Raw genomic sequence first — 21841 nt, forward strand, 5'->3', positions numbered from 1 at the left:
ATTCATACAAACGCAGTTTAGTTTTCAAGCCTCTAATGAGAGTAAAAATATTTTCTGTATGTTAGGAGGAATTCCGCTTACATTTCAAGAATATTTCCCGTATAATGGACTGTGTTGGATGTGACAAATGCAGATTATGGGGGAAATTGCAGGTTTGTGTTTTGTCTTCTGTTTTAAAACTATTACTAACCTTAAATTTTCCTACTGGAATGTTGCAAGTTTTTATTACAGTAACCCTCACTGTTCATTGAAACAGAAGATCTGAAGTGTGGCTTTTCTGCTTTATTGATGAAAAAGATGAATATATTAAATCTGTGTTATATGTGTAAGAATGTTTTTCCTATAATCTATGTTCATTAACATTCATTTTGGTTTTATTGTATCTGTTTCTGTTGGTACAATCTGAGATTCATTTCTGAAGGTGGTTATAAATAGTATATTAGTATTTTGTAGACCCATATAAAAAATAAGATATAAAAAGTCTTAATTATCAAACTTTGTTCACTAAATTTGTTTCAGTGGTCAAAAGAAGACCACCTAGTCACAAAAAAGAAGGTTCTGCCAAGCAGGCCCATTTCTCTCTCTGTATATTTAGTATATAAAGGATGGTTTGATATTTTATTTATTTTTTTTTACAAAGATGATAATTCAGAAAATCAGGAGACAATTATTTTAATGGAGACTACACTGAAATCAGATGTTTCTTTTTCTCTAGTTCTAATTGATAAATTTTTAAGTGTAGTTATCACTAATAATTTCTAAGTTTTGAATTGCTAGGGTCTGTAAAGAATGCTTTCAGGGTTACATATTGAACATTGTAATCCTAATGTGATATTTTCTAGGTTAAGAAAAAGCATTTTAGTAATTTATGTCCAACAAATGTTAAACTATTCAGGTTCCTTAACAGTTAAGGTAAATTTATCATATGCATAATGTGTGAGGAAGTAGAAACTGTATTTTGCAGTTTAACATTTTGGTGAAAAGTTCAGTTTGTGTGAATTTCTTGACTGTCATCACAGTGACTGTATATTCCTTTCAACCTTTATAGTAATTGTTATTACATTAATTTAATTGTTACGTGTATGACTATTTTCTTTAGACTCAAGGTTTAGGAACTGCCCTGAAGATACTATTCTCTGAAAAAGAAATCCAAAAACTTCCAGAGAACAGCCCATCTAAAGGCTTCCAACTCACTCGACAGGAAATAGTTGCTCTTTTAAATGCTTTCGGAAGGTAAGAATGGTTTTCACAGTGAAGACTTGCTGGGTTTTGCTGGTTTCAGCAAACTTCAAAGATCATCTTCTCTCCTTAAGTACTTTGTTTTGCTTTGTTTGGTCAACAAAGAGAAAGAATTATATACTGTCATATTTGTACTCACAAGCCAGGGTCTCAACAGGTCACAGGAAAAATTAATAGGGTCAGATTGGCAGTGTTTCTATTTGCCTTCTCAGTTTTGTGGGGAAAATATTCTAATATTCAGCTGGCTATAGCTTGGTCAACTACAGTAGCAGGAGTAAGGAAAGGAGAGCTTGGTTGAGATGTGATGAAAGAAAAAGAGATTAAACCTTCTCACTGCCTTTTTTCTTTTTTTTTAAGATTTTATTTGAGAGAGTCGGAGCAGGTGCATGTAGGAGCAGGGAGGAGGGGTGGATGAGGAGGGAGAGCGAGAATCTGAAGCAGATTCCATCCAGCCCAATGTGGGTCTCTATCCTATGACTCTGAGATCATTATGACCTGAGCCAAAACCAAGAGTCGGAAGCTTAACCCACTGAACCACCCAGGTGCCCCAGCTTTTTATTTCTTAAGCTGAGGAGGCATTTTCCCTCCATTCATTCTTACCCCATTTTTCCCTGCATAGACCTATAGTTTGCTTTTGGTTTATGCCACAGGTGGTTTCAAACAGAATTTGTACCACGTGTGGTACCAACTAAGGAATACAGAGTGGAAGGAAAAGAATCCTAGAAAATAAGAGACAATAAAACTGGGCTGCCCTGGAAAATACAAAGTCAAGGAAGAACTGTTTAAAATAAAAAGGGGGGGGCAGGTGATACAGAGATTATTTCTTATGTTTTCTTAACGTGCATTTTTAAGTTAAAAAGGGGGCAGTTAAGAGAAAAATAAATTGTTCCTTCCCCATCTTAGAAGATGTCACCTGTTGTTCCCATGTACTGACAGATGACTGTGTAGGTTGGGGTTTCAAGCATAAGCTAGACATAGGATGTCCATCAGGAATTAGTACTTCGTGAAGAATTTAGTTCACCCACTTACGAGGCCCGTAAATAAGATAAAACAGGAGAAACTGAATTAAATTTAGAGTATTTCAGTGAAATTTAAATGAAAAGTATTTTAAACAATTTACACATTTTAGATCCAAATAAAATTGAGAAGAAAACGAATGTTGACCTCCTCAAAATGTCTCTGAGTCTCAGAGACTATCATAAAGGCAGGCCTGTCGGCTTCAGTTCTCTGTCTGGAGCCTGGTATTTGCTTTACTGTTCTGTGAAGAGAACTGGATTCCGAGCCTGCGGTCCTGTCTGCATGAGCTCAGGCACTTCACCCGGTTCCTTCAGCTTCCTTCCTTTCTCTGTGAAGTGCGGCTGATAGAAACCCTTCTCCAGGGGCGCCTGGGTGGCACAGCGGTTGGGCGTCTGCCTTCAGCTCAGGGCGTGATCCCAGCGTTATGGGATCGAGCCCCACATCAGGCTCCTCTGCTGTGAGCCTGCTTCTTCCTCTCCCACTCCCCCTGCTTGTGTTCCCTCTCTTGCTGGCTGTCTCTATCTCTCTCAAATAAATAAATAAATAAAATCTTAAAAAAAAAAAAAAAAAAAAGAAAGAAACCCTTCTCCAGAGCTAACGTGAAGGTGACCTGAGCTTAGACGTGACTGCGCTTCCTACACTGAGCTGCTCCCGGGATTCCGTGGCAGCTGGTGCTAGTGATGGTGGTTTACAAACCGATGGATGGTTAGTGCTCTTGTTTTTCAGTAGACAAAAACTGTCTTTTTGTTTCTGACTAAACTAGATGTGGAAACTGTTCTTCTCCTGAGGGCAGTGACACTTGGGGTGGGATGCTTACACAAGTAAGGGTATAGCCTAATTTAATCTCCTTTTTCCCCCTCTACAGAAAAACAAACACCAGTTTATCCATGTGCTAATTAAAGCTCTTAAAATAATCCTCTTTCCCTGCCCCCCCCAATTATAAAAATAATTCGTGGTCATTGTAAAAAATTTGGAAAAACATGGAAGTATAATTTTAAAAATAAATTTAAAAGTCACCGCTATCCCCACTACCCAGGACTGTTTCAACATGCGATGTACTTTTAAAATGTGTATTTTTCCTCGACTTGTAAGTAAAATATTTACATGTGTGCGTGTGTTTATCTATGTGTTAACAGAGTTGAAAGCGTATTTTTGTGTACTTTCCTGTTCTTTTTTACTTGGCATTGTATTATAATCATGTCTTGATATTATTAAATTTTTTTCATAAGGATTATTTTGTTTTTTGAGAAGAAACTGTGACATTATATTAGTTTCAGGTGCACAACATAATGATTTGATATTTGTATATATATTGCAGAATTTTTGCCACAGTAAGACTAGTTAACATCATCACCACCCAGTTACAGAATTCTTGTCCTTGTGATAAGCGTTTACTTTCTTAGCCACTTCCAAATACATAAGCAGCATTTTATTTTTTATTTAAGTTTTTAAATTCCAGTATATTTAACATACGGTGTAATATTAGATCCGGCTGTACAGCTTAGTGACTCAGCAGTTCGGTACATCGCCTGTGCTCATCGGGACAAGTGCCCGCCTTCATCCCCATCCCGTTTCCCCCTTCCCCCCACCCACCGCCCCTCCAGTGACCATCAGTGCGTTCTCTGTGGATAAGGGTCTGTTTCTTGGTTTGCCTCACTCTTTTTTCAATATATGCCATATTCTGTTACAAGGACATACCACAATTTATGTAGCCACGCTCCTTTTAATCTTAGTTGAGCCCGATTTTTTAATTTATGTGGATTCTGTACATTTACTTTTTCCTTAGAGAATGTTACAGGTTTTTTTGTTAGAGTTTTTCTTAATAATTGTTGATGGGATCTTTTCATTGTATCTTCTACCTGATTATCAGTCCATTTAAGTAGTAAATGACTCTGACTGCATTAACACGTAAAATTATTGTGTGACACCTCAGCGAGTTCGTGCATTAGCTTTTCTGCAGTGAATTAGTCTTTAGTCATTTTCTCTGATGGCCTGTTGTATACAGTTTTACCTAAGAGCACCCAGCCCCACGTCGCTTTGTCACCTGATGCTAGTGGGCAGTTCTGGCCACTGAATCCTGCAACATGGGGCTTCTTTACCTGTTTCTACAGGAACAGCCATTTTCTGATAGTTCCAGCATTCATAGGAAATGGTTTCTTTTCCAGCATACAAATAGATACGGCATTGCTGTCCCTGTTAGATGTGACCGTGTCCCGCAGTGCCCCTCTAAGAGAGAAGCAGTAGGTCAGGGCAAGTGGCCCCCCCCTTCCCCTGCCACTGCTCTGTTGGGGGGTCAGCTGTGAGGTCTGGCTCGTGTTTCCACGGAGACTGTGCTCCCACGGTCCCAGTAGTGACGGTCAGTGTGGGGTCTCTGGGTAAGGGCGACATACCTGTAGTTAATTTGTGTGTGACCTTTGAGTTCTCTGATCCCTCTCCCTTTCGTGTCTAAGTCAGACTTAGCGCTTTTTCGTTCCGAGCACACCTGCTGTTTGCTTGGCTCTCTTTCTTTTCCTTTCAGGCCATGGTCTCTTCACCGTATCTTCGTACATATTTGACACAAGTTTGTGGGGTTTTTTTTTAATAGGTACTTTAATGTACAGCATATGATTTTACACATTTATTTGATAATCATATTCTGTTTTTTTCCTAATAATTAAAAACTGTTTCGGTCCTTTAATATTCTGAGGATTAGAGTAAGAATTCATTTTCTACTAATCCCACAACTTGCAAGAGTAACAAAAAAATGTTGAGACTCTAGAGAGCTTGGACTTTTTGAGAAGTTATGTAGTCATGAGATATGATGAACTGGTTGGAACCCATCTATTAGCTGGGTGACCCTGAAAAATTACTTGATTTATGTCAGTCTCGGTTTTCCTCAAATTGGAACATCAGGGTTAATTTTATCTACCTTGGAGAATTTTTTTTTTACAATGACTGAGAATATGTGTGTGATGTGCTGAGGACGTTGCCTGGCATACTAAGCTCTCAATATAAGAAAAGTTCTTGTTTACTAAGTATTTAGAGTAAAGAAAGAAGCTTAATACTGCATACTACATCATCTTATTTTATAGAAAGAAAAACATTAGATTTTTATCATACCAACCTGAATTGTATGTAAGGCTAACTGAGCTTATAGAACTATTTTTTTGTGGCTCCCATCCCAGAGTTTTACTTCTGGGCCTGGGCCCAGAAGCATGCATGCGTTCATTCACTCGTTCAATAATTACTTACTTTTTGAACGCCGTAAATAGTGGTGGATGTAGGGCACAGGTATGTAAACGATAGTTACCCGTGTGGAGCTAACATTACCCCCATGTAGTCAAACCTCCATGTGTAACTATGATTCCCCGATAACTTAATGTCTAATAGCTTACTGTTGATTGTAAAAGCCTTACCGATAACATAAGCAGTCATTTAGCACATATTCCATATGTCACATGTATCATTTACCACATTCATACAACAACATAAGCTGGGGAAAAGAAAGCGTCAAGAAAATCATAAGAGAAAATACATTTACAGAACTATCTTTATTGAAAAAAAGACCTGTGTATGTGACCCCCCCACGGTTCAAAGCCTTGATGTTTAAGGGTCATCTGTAGTGTGTTTGGGGAATAACGAGGAAGGAGTGGACATTTGGAGAGGAATGTGCAAAATGAACTTATAAGACCAGTTGTAAATCATTAGAGTTTCTTTATTGTAATGAGTTACTCATATTGCTGTTGCCATCATTAATCCAGAATGTGTTGATAATAAGTGACTGGCTCCCTTTGCCCCTTCTGACCGAAGAGTGAAGAACTGTAGCTGTGCACAGCACAGTCTTTACTAAGTAATCACAGCAAACTCATTGGCCAGTGGTGTTTATATTCTTTTATTTTGGATTTTGCTTTCAAATTACAGCTCATGGAATGGTATCAGTAATTTGAAATATGTGCACATATGAACTAATATGTTCTTTTTTTTCTTCTGTAGGCTTTCTACAAGTATAAGAGAGTTACAGAATTTTAAAGTCTTACTACAACACAGTAGGTAATAAAGGCTTTTATATGTCTAGTTAGAGACATAATCTGACTGTGTGAAGCCTGTCAGTCTTGGACGTTCAGCGAAAGGGGGCTGATCTTCAAAGACCTGAAGGAAGAACTCTCAACTCTTAAAGAGAAAATTCAAATGTTCACTTGAATATTTATGATTCTTAATAGATTGTCAATTAGAGATATTTATAAATGAAGTATATACTTTTAAAACATGTAAGTTATACTAATTCTGTGTTTAATTTCGTATGTTTCCATCTGTTGAATATTCTGCTATTCTGTTTAGAATTGGTTTTTTTCTTATTCTGTTCTTTATTTCCAGTTGTCGGACTTAAATGACCATCCTAATAAACACTGTTAGCAGTCTGCTATAGAAAAGGAGAGCTAGAGAACAAACATTGCTGCTTTGGGCTAGGATCAGTGATAAAAATTTATCAGTAATTTTTCAAATGTGTTGTTAGTCTTACCTGATGTCACTTTCTATAACCGGGAAGTGTCAGTGTGATGAACGGCCCTTTCAGTGCATAGTTACAGAAGGGACTGAAGCATCCCCAGGACTTCAGCTTCAGTTTCATTGGTTTTTATTTAAGATTTTCAGTTGCTGTTGTTGTTGCTGTTTTGTTTTGGTATAAAGGCCCGCCTTCAGTAAAGGTGAGTGCGTACTGTCCCCTCTGCTAGCTGCCCAGCCAGATTGCCCGTGTGTCGTGGGCTGGCTCCAGAGGATTCTCTACTTAGAACCTATCCTGTGTATCTGTTTCTTTTGATTTTGCATTTCTTTGTCTTTACTCCAATTTTAGAAAATTTTTGTTTACTTTGAGAAGAAAAATTTGCATAAATACTTACGTTTCACTTTGATAGAATTTGGGATTATATGGATTTATAATGCCACTTTAAAACGATACACACAAAATTTACTCTTTCAAATTAAACATTTTTAAAGGATATTATTTTAGAATACAGTCTATGCAATCCTCTCTCAACCGGAATTTCTTCGGTAGGTTATTTAAACAGGCAGGTGAGTTCGAGCCTTGTGAAGCTTCCCTCTCCCTACCTTTCCTTTCATTTCGGTTCATTGTATATAAATGGTACTTTGTGTGACTTGTACCAACAGATGACCTTCACGTCCTAAGCTCATTTTCTAAAGCTGGGATTTAAATATCCTCCAATATTTAAAATATTCTTTTAAAAGCTGTTAGAGATAGAATGTGATTAACTTGGAAGGAGGCATCTGTGTAGAAGTAATACGGGTACAAAACCTAGAGTTTCTCCTTCAACTCTTCAGTCTTTTATGAAGTAAGTGCTCTTAAACCCACACCTTACCTGCCAGAGTCTGAAATGTGTTCATCGATGATTTAGTGGCGTATTTTAAACTGTATTTAGTTGGCTCACCCCTCTTTTAAAAATATTTGGTCGTCCCTAGGAGAGGGATATGGTTGAAAGGAGTAAGTTCTCACTAATTAATTATTTTCCTACCCAATTTTAACATTTATAGACCCAGGGGTTTTTTGTTGTTGATGGTGGTGACTTTTTTTTTTTTTTTGGTTGTCAAATAAAACAGGCCGGCTTGATTGGAGCCCTCTCCACTTTTCATTTCTAGGGATGTAAGTATTGTAGGAGAGGGGGACCTTAAGGTGAACTTGTCTAAAAAGTGAGTAAGTAATCTTCTTGATAAATTAGTAAGAATTATTCTTAGTGTTCATTCAGAGTTTAAGAAAATGTGAAAGTTTTGCACCTTGTCTATTATTACTGTAAGTTCAAAAATCTTTTTGGTAGTGTTACTTCACTGTTCTCTCAGTTAAAAGCTATTATTTAAATTCTGTTTACTGGAGAAAATCCTTGGTCATTTCCAGTGTTTTTTGTTTTTTTCTTTACTGTGATTTGTTTCAAGCTTGGGAAAGATTGTATATTCAGAGTGAGTTCTAGGAAACTAAAAGGTTAGTATAAAAAGTTCTTTTCAAGGTTTTAATGAATTTTTGCACCACCAAGAAAATAAACAAATGAAGTATTCTTAAGCTGAAATTTATTTAACTTGATTTTATCACAAATTGGATTCCGGGGGCAGGGAGCAGCCTACATTTTTGTGTCTGTGTGTATTTCATAAATGATTGTATAAGGTGTAGGAACCTTTGTTTTGTGAGCCTGGTAATACTGTATGATATTTGTGATATAACCTGTTTTTCCAAGTCCCAGCCCCCTTGTCGTGCAGGGTCACTAGGGGACTGACTGCCTTGTGAAAACGCTTGGCTGGTAATTCCTCTCTCGTTTTGTCTTTATCTCATCACCTAATTTTAAAGTGCAGCACTTGATAATATAACTGACAGAAATGATTGTACCAGCTGATGAAGTAATGAAAATGAAGAAAAGGAAAAGAATTCCTTCCTTCAATGGCATGAGTTTATTTTTTTTCCCTTAAGTGGCATCTATGTAAGTTAGATATACTATATATTAAAATTGGTAAAATTTGAATGTTTCTCCTGTGTTGATTCTTAGATTATAAAGAGGATCAGAGTAGTTAATAGTTTTCCCAGTTTTGAAATTTGATTAAGTCAAGCATTGTGACATTGTAACACCGTGAATTTACTCGATACTTGTAGTCTCTGTGTGTCTGTGAAACACTGCCGTATTCTCCAGCTTTACCTAGGTGCCAGTGTAAATGAGAAAGGACAGTTATTTCCATCTTCATCAGCATTGCCTTCAGCTGGAAGTTTGGGCACAGTTCACAGTAGACATCTCAGCAGTCTACAAACTCAAGTACCTGCAGAAACCACAGCTGTTCACCGAACACACAGACTGGTTACGTGGTACCATGGCAGTCATCTGGTAAAACCAAACACCCACAGATGCACACACAGGCGGACAGGTGTTCTAGTTTAATATCTACAGGTGCGGCTTCGATTCTGAACACCATTCCAAATAATTTGTTGTTGTGCCCACCAGACTGTAGCGAATAGGAGTTAAATAAATGTTTCTGCTATCTTTCTTTCTTGTTCCCCTCCCCCCGCCTTTGAAACGTTTCCCTTTATGAGCTGAGGATTTGTTTATAATTTGTGGAATACATAAGGAGCGTGAGCTTGTTTCTTACAATGGCAAGATCGGCAGCCACTGTGTTGAGGGCTTTCCATGGATTCCTTACTCTTCACAGCAGCATTAACTCTTAGGTGGAATTACCCATTTTATAAATAAGAAAACTGAGGATAGGAGTGGCTAACTCGTCTATAGTCACAAATTCTAGGTGGTGCGGCTTGAGTTTAAAATCAGAAAGTCTGACTCCAGATCCTTCGCTCAGCATGTCGTGTGTCTGTGTTACTACCTAAGTTGGCTTATTACTGTTCAACTAAAAACTGGGGACTTTTCGCGTCTTCTGACTTGTACCGAGTCAATAAGTCTTTTTAAATCTTTATTTTTCAAATAGGTAATACATTCACATGGTTCAAAAACCAAAACATATGCAAGGCTATACAGTGGAATGTCTTCTACCTGCCCTCGGCCCACCTGTCCGTACTGCAAATCCTCCCCTGCCCCTCATCCCATAACCTCTGATCTTGGTTGCTTATGTTTCCATCCATACTTTTTTCAGGCATATACAAACAAATACAAATGTAAAGTCTTAATTTTTCCTCTCATTTTTACCCAAAGAGTCACATCCTGTCCATACCATGTGCTTGTATTCACTGTTCTTGTTAGTCTTCTCACATCCCTAGATAGCTTCCTCGTTAAAGTCTTTTTCTTAGTCACTGCTTGGTATTCCATTACATGAATGTACATGTGTTTAAGCAATCCCCTATTATGGGCATTTGGATTGTCTCCAGACCTTGTGTGTGTGCCACTTCACACAGGCATAAATATGTACTTGTAGAATAAATTCCCCAAAATGGAATTCTGGGGTCACAGACCATGACAGTAGCATACCCCCTACGTACAGGCAGTAACCCGACTCACGTACCACTAGCATGTGAGACCGTGCCTGCCACCCGCTGCCATAACTGTGTAGTTGTGGCTTTGACGTTTGCCATTCTGATAGATACAAAACTACAGGGCCACAGGTTTCAGTTTCTACTTTTCTTACAAGTGAGCTTGACTCCCTTTAACATGTCTCAGATCCACTTGTATTTCCTCAGGTTCGTGTCTGTTGCCCATTTTTCTACTGCATTGTTGATCTTTTATCAGTTTCTAGGAGTGCTTGGTTACAGATACCAATCCTTTGTGATGAGCTCTAAAGTTTTTTTTGATTTGGTGTCTGTCTTTTGACTTGGCTTATGGTGGTTTTACCATGCAATTTTTGTTTTTTTCAAATTTCTCAGTTTCTCAGTGGTTTCCGGACTTTGAGTTATAGTTCATACACCTTCTTGCTTGCACGGCAGCAGTTCACCTAGTTTTCGTTTAGAGCTTTTGTGGGTTTTTAGATCTAAGTTTTGATCATTGGAGTGTGTCCTGGTGTAGGGTATCAGGAATGGATCCAGCCTGATTTCTTCTGGGTGATCACCCCATTATTCCAGTACCATTGACTGGACGGTGTGTCTTGCCCTCTCTAGTTGGGGATGCTACATTTATCATTCCTGACATCACACATGGAGTTAGCTCCATATCTGGGTTCTCTTTGTGTTTCATTGGTCTGTTTACTCAGACACCAGGACCACAGCTATTTTAATTACTCAGGGTCTGTGTTAATACCTCGTGTGTTTGTCCCCTTTTCTCCCCAACCCCCGCCCTTTTTAAAAACAGTTTTCTTTAGCTGTGCTTGTTTATTCCATATGAGCTTAAAAAAAATTCTTTTAACATACAGATCATGCTGAAACCCTGCCCAGTTCAGTGTTTTCTCTTGAGAGTTGCACTTTTAACCACTTTTAACCCTAATCTTTTAATTTTACACTTTATCTGATAAAGACCTACGTTTTACTGCCCGCTGTGCCCATTTCAGTATTCTGTTTGCCAGTGCCTGCACGCGTGAGGGCAAAGAGACAGGGCGTGTAATGCCTGTGTAGACAGAATTTCATCTCCGTGCTTCTAAGATTGAGTTCTCACATCATTCATGGAGACTATCCTTACGTAAAATCCTTCTTTCCTTTTTTATTCCACTATGAATTCTCTACCCAAAAGTTGGATATCTGAGAAAACAGGGATAGGTCCTCACATGAGTATTATATTTGTCAAATCCATACACAGTGGACGAAAGTGCAAGTGAAAAGAAGTTACCTTTAAAGACAAAGTCTACCACAAGAACAGGATTTGACCATTCACCACTGAAGATGCTGGGAACATAGCAGTGAACAAAAACACAGCTCTCCCTGACATCAGGCAACTTATGAATTCTACAGCCTAACTAGGCTGTATCTAGTTTGCAGTGAGAATTCACCCAGAGAGAGAATATACCAGTTGGAGTAGAACAGCTACCATAGAAACCTGTCTAGTGGGGATGATGCCCTCAGCGTGAACAAATCTTAGTGTCTACTTGATGGTGGCATCGGGTTGTCACAGAGTAAAATCACCCAGCTAACACCCCTGGGGCGGGGTCTGCATTCTCAGGCAGCACTTGGATACATTATTTCACTTTCCATACGGATTTCCTTCCTCTAATGGGTAAGTGTTCTGCTCCCTTGGGTAGGGATTAAGTCTACAAGCTATGCCTAGGCTCTGGGCTAGTGAATTCAGCAAGGGGACAGCCAAGGGTACTCAGCGACACAAAGTGGATGGCCCTGGCAAAACATTAGTTTATCCTAAACATGCCTCTTCATGTCTTCATTAATGCCTTCAAGGAGCACCATGACTTGAGACTGCAAAGGGACCAGAGGGACAGTTGTAGGTTAGAAAGATGCGTGGGAAATAGAGGTTCAGAGAAAGGGAAGGATTTTGAGGCTCACATGGACTGAAGAGAAAGAGGTTACAAATCCAGGGCCGGGAGGCATCTGATCTCCCGTTCTGACTACACTGAAGTTCAGAGGCAGGAAGTATGTTCTAAGTGGAAGGGCAACCACGTTGCAAAAGGGAAGACCAGTTTGGAGGCTACACCGGAATTAATCTTGGCAAGGTATAACCGTTTCTGGGAAAACAGAGGATAGGTGTAGCCCCAGGTCCAGGAATAGAGGAATCCAGCTTTGTAGCTGCTGAGTCACTGAATTTGAATCCGAGGACGTTGACCCCCTACTTGATGATGACCCGGGCAGAACTGCACATGAAGGAACCCACCTCAGTGCCTGGGCTTGGAGAGCTGCACGACAGGTATGGGGAATCCTCACGGGACAGCTTTAGCATCCCGCCATTGGGACCCACTGGTGCAAGGGTTTTTCATAGATCCCTAGTAGGGGCCTAGAGTAGGGTGAAAGGAGGCTGTGGCTGAGTTTACAGACTGGACCCACAGACTGGCAAACAGCTAGTCGTCCCAGTGTCTAGCAGGTAACAGGCACTCAGTAGACACTGACTGAACTCCGCTCCCTTCATTCCTTTTTAAATGTTTCCTCACTTTGATCACTTTATAGTTTTTGATGAGAATTCCACTTTTTAGCCTGACCCTTTCCAGCAGCTCCCTTGGACCATGAGAAGTCTTAAATAGTATTATGTATAGATTTTTTTTTTTTTTAAATAAAATTCTCCCCTGGGACAAAAAATGGAAAGACATATTAGACCTACACTCGTCTAGATTTTATCATACAGTACTCCAAAGTGAAGTTTTTTAAAAAAAAAACAAAGTTTCTTCATTTGGAAATCTTAAAAACTCAGATACGTAGACACATTTAATTTTAAGGTAAGTTTACTTTGATTAAAAAAGAATTCTAAAAAATTAAAAATATTCTGGTAATATCTACTATGTAAATATAAATGAGAACCTTTTTCTCTAAGTACTTTTCATGCTCTGGGATTTTTTAATGCTTATTTCCTCTTAGTAGGAATTAAGTGTTCAAGGAATTAACAAAGAGTAGTTCTATTGGATTTTGGGAAAAGAGACTATTTGGGGACGCACTACTGAGTGCACACCGCTAAATCTGGTGACCAGCATAGTTTTAACAACACGCCTGCTACATCCCAGACAGACCTGGCATAACTGTCACTGATGTGTAGACTGTAAGAGGCAAAAAACTCCTTACAGTTCACAGCTCCGTGGGTAACATACGCCTGGACGTTGTCATCAGTGGCTCAGTTAAATGGGTTACTTGTAGAAAAAAGAGCCAGTGCAAGCTATCTACACAGATCGGTTGGCATTTTTAGTTACCTGCAGAAGGAGATGCCTCTTCTGCATATTTCCACTAGGTGCCCAGAACACTCATGTGCAGCCTCTAGTGTTGAATCAGACTTAGTACAAAATTTTCAGTGACACTGCCTCTTCCCCATACATTTTTTTTTTTTAAAGATTTTATTTATTTATTTGACAGAGAGAGAGACAGCCAGCGAGAGAGGGAACACAAGCAGGGGGAGTGGGAGAGGAAGAAGCAGGCTCATAGCAGAGGAGCCTGATGTGGGGCTCGATCCCATAACGCCGGGATCACACCCTGAGCCGAAGGCAGACGCTTAACCGCTGTGCCACCCAGGCGCCCCTCTTCCCCATACATTTTTAACTTTCAAATACCCAGGGTTTTAATTTCATTATGTTGCCTTAAAACAGAAGGACATTTGGGTATTTTATAACTGGTAATCCCCATTCTTTGCCTTCTTTGAGCCTTTAATATCTCACCCAAGGAGCTTTGTTAGTGTACCTAATTGAACAGCACAACACAATTAGAAAACTGAAGAAATTTTAATTTCCCTTTTCATATCTACCATATCTATCATGTTTCACAGGGTATCTGTGGTCACTTACTATGAGAGAAAGACCATTTAATACAATCCTATTTTTTATATTCTAGATGTGTTTACAATACTTGTGCTTTAGCAAAACTTTTTAAAAAGGGGAAGAAGAGAAAAATAGGGTCTTAGAACATTTTTATCCTTTCCAATAAAAAAGCTCAAATAGTAGCAGCTTTATCATAAAAATAGATTATGGCTTTTATCACTTAATGCTGGTTATTTCAATTTTCCTGCCAGTAATAACAGGATAATAATGTGTTGCTACAGCATGAATATAATTGGATGATTTTAGTGATCTTTTTTTATTACTGTATTTTAAAAAATATATCTACCCTTGAATGACCTAATTGAAGTACTTTCTGAAAGCATGATTTAAAGTTTTAAGTGTATGCTGGGTCTGCGTTTAAATTCTTCTAAGTATTAGTAACAAAGATCACATGACAAGTAGGGTGTTCTTAAAGCTATTTAGAATAACAACAACTTAAAATATTTTAAGGCAACCCAAATAATCTGTGCAAATTTTGCTTCAGTCTAGAATTGTCCCTGACAGTAACTATTTTCAATGATATGTGACCCCAATTCTTCCATATACTGAGAGGCAAGAACACTGTTATGTGGGATTATGTAGGATAAAGGGATCTGTACAAATGAAAAACCCAATCACAAGCCATTTAAAACTTAATTACATCAAGAAAAGTAGACTTGACATCTGTTAAATCAATGCCCAGAGATAAATCCTTTCTGAAGACCAAAACGGGAAATCGGAGACCTTGGAAATGGGTTTCATCATGAAGGCAGAATTTACTAACATCACTGTCTCTTCATCTGCCCCTCCTCCCCCTCCTGTCCCGAGAGCTGACACTTTCTAGGCAGAGAAGATACTGCATCTCTGCTGATGGTCCTCCCTCTAGTACCTTCTCTCTGTTTTACAGAAAATAAGAGCTTTTGTCCTCCCTGACAGTTTTCTATCACAGCCAGTTTTACCTGCATAGACCTGGGAAGTTTCAGGGTCGCACGCGTGGCTGGAGAGCTGGCTGATTTCATTGAAGCGAAAGACGATGGAGCCACGCTTGTCTGGACCATGCGTCCTGACGTGGCAAGGGACAGGAATGATGCCACAGGATACTGTGACACTACTCCGGTTCTAAAGCTGCTGCCTCACGAGCCTGCCTTCAGAGCTATTTAAAAATACAAGGCATTCTTTCTTTTAAGTATGGTGGGAAATCCAGGAAGACCGTCAGGACTCCATACAGTCTTCTGGATCAAGGGCATTTATTATTCACCCCCTTTTGAGAACCTCTCCTCTGTTCCTTCAATGTAATGACTGGTCCATGATTTGGGAGGTACTGAGGTAAGAGATGCTAGCTCTCACTGGGCTGAAAAATCTCTGCAGGGTTTCTGAATACAGCAGAGAAGGGTTAGCAGCAAAGGTGGCTCGATGCGTGCTTTCAACGCAGCCACTTCCCACTGAGTGCACACACTGAAGTGTATACGTCAGCGCCCTGCTGAAAGGAGTACCACGTTTTTGGCAAAACTTAGGAGATTGTTTGAGATAACAACTGTCAGGACCTTAAGGAACTGGAAGGAAGGAACCAGTTACCTCATATGTGGTCTGTTGATCCTCTGCTACATTGTAACACTGGAGCCGTAACTCGCTTTCTAGATGTCAACTGCCAGCATCTGCACGACCTGAAGAGGTAAGGATCTGAAGAATGCTTTAGTCCAAAAGCCTGAGACAACCATCAGACCACGTCCTGTATACTTTTAAAGTGAATTATGCATAAAAGTCCGTGCAAACTACAAACATATAGTGCAGTAACATCCTCCAAAAATCCTACTATATATTTTAGCATTATTATTTAAGTTATATAAAATACATCTTTATAAAGGTACAGAATTTCTTTTAAAGTTTAAGTTATACCCACTGAAATAGGCAGCCAGGCTCACTTTTTAGTACTAAAATAAGTTTTATCAATCTAGATTATTGCTTAGTCCTAGAGTCCATTAGAGACCTGTAACAATTAAAAATCAAGTCCTATTTCTTAAGGAAAAGTGCCTTAAAAATTCAGCTGTCATTAAGCTAGTCTCTTTGAAGCTCTTCACTTGAGGAATCTTCCATGAAACTGTTGACTGATGCTACCCCTGGCTTGGTTTGTCAGGGTCCAAAACTGAGTCTGGCTGGAAAGTTCCCACTGGTGCCAGGAAGCTGTTAGTTTGTTGTCCCCAATCATAATAGTCTGGAGCAAAGCTTAAAAAGAAAAAAAGAGATAGTTGGTGACTTGAAACATCATACTCCCTATTGATGACATGTCTATTTTACATGGACAGAACTGGGATTTTGTATAAACTGTAGAGATTCCCAGTTTTTAAAGTGGCTTCTTGAAGCCCAGGTTCAGCGGCTACAAGTTCACCCACAAAAATGACTGAACTCGGGGCCCCCGGGTGGCTCAGTCGGTTTTCAGCTCAAGTCCTGGTCTCAGAGCTGTGAGATAAAGCCTTGCGTTGGGCTCTGAGTGTGGAGCCTGCTTAAGATTCTCCCTCCCTCTCCCACCTCCCCCCACTCAGGCTTGCTTGCTTGCTCTAAAAAAACAAAACAAAAAACCCTGAACTCCCCAGAGCCCAGAAGCATAGTATTACTAGAACCATAAACCAATCATTATGTGTAACAAAATATTTTGCCAGCAAATTGTATCTGAAACCTCTGGACAGGTAACTTCTGTGCACCAACGCTGTCATCCGTGGAATGCCAGTGATACCAGTAACTGCCTTGTTGGGCTTCTGTGAGTTAATACCTACAAACAGTGCTTAGAACAGTACCTTAATATACAGTAAGCACTCACTAATGTACATTTTATTCTCCTCCTGTATGCAGTGGAAGAGGGGTCTCCCTCCACTTAGGGAGTGAGGCACTCAGCTCTGTGCTGCCTTTGGCAGGTGCAGGGCCAGGGCTGCTCCCGTGGGCTCTGGAGGGACATGCAGGGGGTAACTGGCTAAGACAGCAATGTTAGGGGTGAGGGTGAGAACAACTCTGGACCTCAGGAAGTCCTTGTTGATTGGCTCCCTTCAAGACTTCTATGTTCTTCACATCTGTTGGCTTGGTGGATTGCTTGTGGAGTGCTGCATTTTCTCTTCCCCAACACCATCTTTTATTCTATCTGGTTCCCTTGCTCCCTCGTCCATTGAGAAAGCAGTATATCCTCCCAGCTTCTCCTCCGTTCTCTTGCTGCCAAACAAGGGCTCTTTTCTTTTTCATTTTTCAAGGACATTTATTGTCCAGAATAAGGAGTAGAAAAGCTGGAAAACCTATCTTCTATCATTCCATCCAGGGTTGGGGGTAGTTTTGTTAATGACTGCCTTTAAATGTACAAAGGATTACAAAAAATAAGCTTTGACTGCCAAGAAACACAGCCCAAAGCCTCCCTTTCACAGGACCTGCATCAGGTCCTGGGAGCGTAAGCACAGAGTGGCGGGGGCTCAGTAACACTAGGTCGGCCCTGTTGCTTCTCTCACCCCTGCTGGCCCTGAAGGCCCAGATTCACAGGCAGAAAGAGGGGACGTGATGATAACGGGGCCATGGAGGGGGGCTGAAGCATCACAGAAGAGGGCAGGGAACCCCAGAGGCTCCCACCCCTTCTGTCTGCCACCCAGGTAAGGAAGCAGAATCCCAGGAGTGGGCTCTACTCTGGCCACACTTTGTCCCTCATTCTCCATTTCCTATGTGCCTCACAGTCCCTCTGACTCCAGGGTTTCTAGGGAAGCATTTTCTCTGGGATTGAATGGATTCCACTGGTGCAGTCCTCAGTCTCCTAACCATGAAGTAGGGGCTTACCTTCCCTGAAGTCCCTGAGGGGCAATGTTCCAGGCAAGGTCATCATCACTATCATATCTTCGAGGGTTGTCAAAAAAATAAGATCTGGGGCTGAATCCATGGCTGGGGACCATTCCAGGGTTGGTCTAGAAAGACAATTAATTGTTCAGTATACTCTGAGACTGTGCCTTCCTCTAGACAAATGATGTCTCTCGTCGGAGACTGAAGGTGCTGTAACTCGTGTGAAAGGAGGAGGTACTTGCTCAGCTGCAGGGTTCGTTCCAGTTGCTTTTATACTTAAGAGGTGTTAACTTTTTTCTCAGTATGGACAAAATCTTCTTTCAGAGTTCTGACAGCAATGAATTATCCTTGTTTTAATCCCTTATGGAAACACTAGGCAATGCCCAAATTAACCAAATTAGATAGTCCCAAATTTGATATAAAACTGTGTAATAATGTGGATCTTTACAAGCTAAAATAATGAAATGATCGTGATAATGATAAGTTTCCATATCCCACTTCTGTGATCATTTCCTCCTGTTTCTGTCCTCAAGCTGAGTTCACCATACAAACAATTTCAAATGACTGATTTCAGGTACGGAGACGATCAGAACTGTATCATATGGCAAACCAAGGCCAGCATAAAATCCAGAATTTGTACCTGTGGTCAGTGCTCTATGTTAAGAGGGTGAAATGAGGTTGCTTGCTGCAGCATGGGTATTCATATGTGAATTCCTCCTTTTCTAAGGCTAATCCAGCCAAATACAGGAAATAAAGTAAAACCCAGATAAGGTGGGATGCCTTAAAATTTATTATTTGTAGCAGTTCAAGAATGTTTATGCAAAAGAATGAAGCTGGATCCTAAACTCACACCTATACAAAAAGTAACTCAAAATAAAGACCTAAACATAAGCATAAAAACTATCAAACTCTGAGAAGAAAAATATAGGGACAGATTGTGGCCCAGGATTTGGCAAAGGGTTCTTAAATATGATGCCAAAAGCATGAGCAATGAAAAACATAAAATTCATCAAAATTAAAAACTTCAACAGATACCATCAAGAGAGTGAAAGAACAGCCACAAAAATGGGAGAAAATATTTGCAAAATCACCTATCGGACAAGGGACTTAGATCTAAAATATATAAAGCACTCTTAAAACTCAACAAAAAGACAATTTAAAAATGTGCAAAAGACCTGGATAGACATTTCTTCCAGGAAAAGATACAAATGTCCAATAAGCACATGAAAAGATGCTTGACATCATTAGTGATCAGGACAAAAGGCACACCCACCCAGGACTCTGGAATCCAAACACCCGTAATGAGTGCTGGGAAGATGTGGAGGGAGCAGAGCCCTCCCGCACTCCTGGCGCGTGCGTCAAATGGCACACTCACCGTGGAAACAGTCTGGCAGGTAGTGCGACCTTGACTCCAGGGACGATGCCAGAGGAGGGCCCTACGCACACCTCATCGCAGGGATACACCTGGATAGCACATGAGTGTGAATGGCCTGGAAAACGACCTGATGATGGCAGAACAAACTCCACAACTAAGTGTGGAGAAGAGGCTGCCTCAGTGAGGGGAGGGAGAGTGGAGACATGGTTGCAAACGAGGCGGCCTTGGCCACCTGCAGCCGGAAGGACCAGAGCTTGCAGAGCGCAGAGATAAACAGATCCTCACACCTGGGAGCCTGCAGGGCATGAATCCCCATAACATTTGGCTCTGCACACCAAAGGGGCCAAATTTCCCGAGTTCCTACAACCAGCTACAACTTAAAGGCTGGAACTTTAAAAATCAGCAGGCTCAGTTCCAGGGGACACTGCTGGGAGAGAGGAAACCTGTCTCTTAAAGAGACAGCCCAACAAGCTGCCTGCAGAGACACAGCCGGAAGGGCAGTTTGAAAGATGCCTGGGGCATGTGGGGGAGTTACTGACCTCTCAGAGCCTGTACCAGGGGGACCGATTTCACTGGGAGACCCCTCCAGGAACAGAGGTGCTGGCAGGCTCCGCTTCCCCGCCCGGCCCCCAGCAGAACCAGGGAGGTGCCAGCATTCATTACATAACTTGCTGACGGGGCACCGGGCCTGCCTCAGCCCTGGTGCTGTGGGTCCCCTCCCCAGAGGCCCCTGGCAAACCCTGCCAGCACGGTGTGTCCCTGCTGTGAGTATTGCGGGGCCTCAGTCCTGGCAGCAGCAGTGGGCCGCCCCTGTGGAGGGTGCTCTGCTCGCTGCCGCTTAAAACTGCGTGCCCTGCCTGCACATTACAGAGTGGCCCTGGCCCACCTGTCTCCTCGAGGCTGTGTCACCTGTGCGAGAGGACTGGCACGCAGAACTGGCCGGCACCACACATCCCACCCACACGCTTCGTGGAGCACTCCGGGCTGGCCCGGGTCGTAACAGTGCAGGCACCACCCCTCTGTAAAAGAACCAGTGCCACCTCGTTAAAAGTGTGCACCCCACCTACTACTTTCAGGAGCTGGATAGGTAGCGGACTTTCCTAACAGAAACAGAGAGTTAGGCAAAATAAGCAGACAGAGGACTATGTCCCAAATGAAAGAACAGGACGAAACCACAACAAAAGACCAAAGTGAAACAAAAGTAACATGACTGACAGAGAATTCAAAGTAATGATCATAAAGTACTCACTGGACTTGAGAAAAGAGTGGAGGACATCAGTGAGACCCTTAACGCAGAGAGAAAAAGAACCAGTCAGAAATAATAACTGGGATTTAAAATACACTAGATGTAATACACAGCAGACTAGAGGACAAAGCAGAGGAACGCATTCATGACCTGGAGGGCAGCGTCATGGAAAGCAATCTGAGCCGGTGAGAGAAAAAATGATGCAAAATGAGAATAGACTTTGATGCTCAGTGACTCCATCAAGCATAAGAACCGTTACACTATAGGGATCCCAGAAGAAGAAGAAAGAGAAAAGGGAGCAGAAAATTTATTTGAAGAAATAATAGCTGAAACCTCCCTACTCTGAGGAAAGAGACATATCCAGATCCGGGAGGCACAGAAATCCCTCGAAAAAATCAACCCAAGGTGATCTGCACCATGATACATAGTAATTAAAATGGCAAAAAATAGTGGTCAAGAAAAAAAATTTAAAAACAGCAAGAGAAAAAAGACCGTTATGTATAAGAGAAACCCCCTAAGGCTATCAGCTGCTTTTTCAGCAGAAGCCATGCCAGAAGAAAGTGGCATGATACATTCAAAGTGCTGAAAGGGAAAAATCTGCGGCTAAGAATACAAACAATCCCAAAATTTGAATGGAACCACAAATGACCCCAAATAGTCAATGCAGTCTTGAAAAAGAAAAACCGTAGGTATCACAATTCCACAGTTCTATAACAAAAGTTGTAGTAATCAAAACTATGGTACTGGCGCAAAATACACATAGATTGGGGCTCTGCGTGGCTCAGTCGGTTAAGCAACCACTCTTGGTTTCAGCTCAGGTCATGATCTCAGGGTTGTGGGATCAAGCCCCACATCAGGCTCTGCGCTCAGTGTGGAGTCTGCTTCAGATTCTTTCCCCCTTCCTCTCCTTCCCTTTCTGCTCCTCCCTCTGCTCACATCTGCTTACTCTCTCTTCTCTCTCTCTCTCTCTCTCTCTCTCTCAAAAAAAAGAAAAAACCACCACCAACAAAACAAAACAAACCACATAGGTCAATGGAATAGAACAGAAAATCCAGAAACAAACCCACAATTATATGGTAAATCAATCTCCAACAAGGAAGGCAAGAATATGCAATGAGAAAAAGTCTCTTCAACAAATGGTATTAGGAGAACTGGCCACTTTCTTATACGACACACTAAATGCTCAAAACGGATTAAAGACCTAAATGTGAGACCTGAAACCATAAAAATCCTTGAAGAGAGCACAGGCAGTATTTTCTCTGACACTGACCACAGCAACATTTTTCTAGATAGGTCTCCTTTGGCAAGGGAAAGAAAAGCAAAAATAA

The 21841-nt window shown here is 40.9% G+C and overlaps 2 protein-coding genes across 3 annotated transcripts in view; one reads left to right on the forward strand and one right to left on the reverse strand.

The window, feature by feature from the left end:
• The window catches only part of ERO1B (endoplasmic reticulum oxidoreductase 1 beta), a 61506-nt gene extending 52753 nt beyond the window's left edge, over positions 1 to 8753 (forward strand). For both annotated transcript variants that reach the window (XM_026504016.4, XM_044385984.3), the window contains 3 exons: positions 66 to 152; positions 1100 to 1233; positions 6229 to 8753. In XM_026504016.4, coding sequence (XP_026359801.1) covers positions 66 to 152; positions 1100 to 1233; positions 6229 to 6289 — 282 coding nt within the window. In that variant the 3' untranslated portion in view covers positions 6290 to 8753. The remainder of the gene's footprint in view (positions 1 to 65; positions 153 to 1099; positions 1234 to 6228) is intronic.
• Positions 8754 to 9673: 920 nt separating this feature from the next.
• GPR137B (G protein-coupled receptor 137B) overlaps positions 9674 to 21841 on the reverse strand; it is a 53407-nt gene continuing 41239 nt past the window's right edge. The window contains exons 6-7 of the mRNA XM_026504015.4: positions 17893 to 18017; positions 9674 to 16311 (exon numbers count right to left, since the gene is read on the reverse strand). Coding sequence (XP_026359800.1) covers positions 16200 to 16311; positions 17893 to 18017 — 237 coding nt within the window. The 3' untranslated portion in view covers positions 9674 to 16199. The remainder of the gene's footprint in view (positions 16312 to 17892; positions 18018 to 21841) is intronic.

The sequence above is a fragment of the Ursus arctos genome, unplaced genomic scaffold, assembly GCF_023065955.2.
Source record: "Ursus arctos isolate Adak ecotype North America unplaced genomic scaffold, UrsArc2.0 scaffold_7, whole genome shotgun sequence".
NCBI classification, from domain to species: Eukaryota; Metazoa; Chordata; class Mammalia; order Carnivora; family Ursidae; genus Ursus; species Ursus arctos.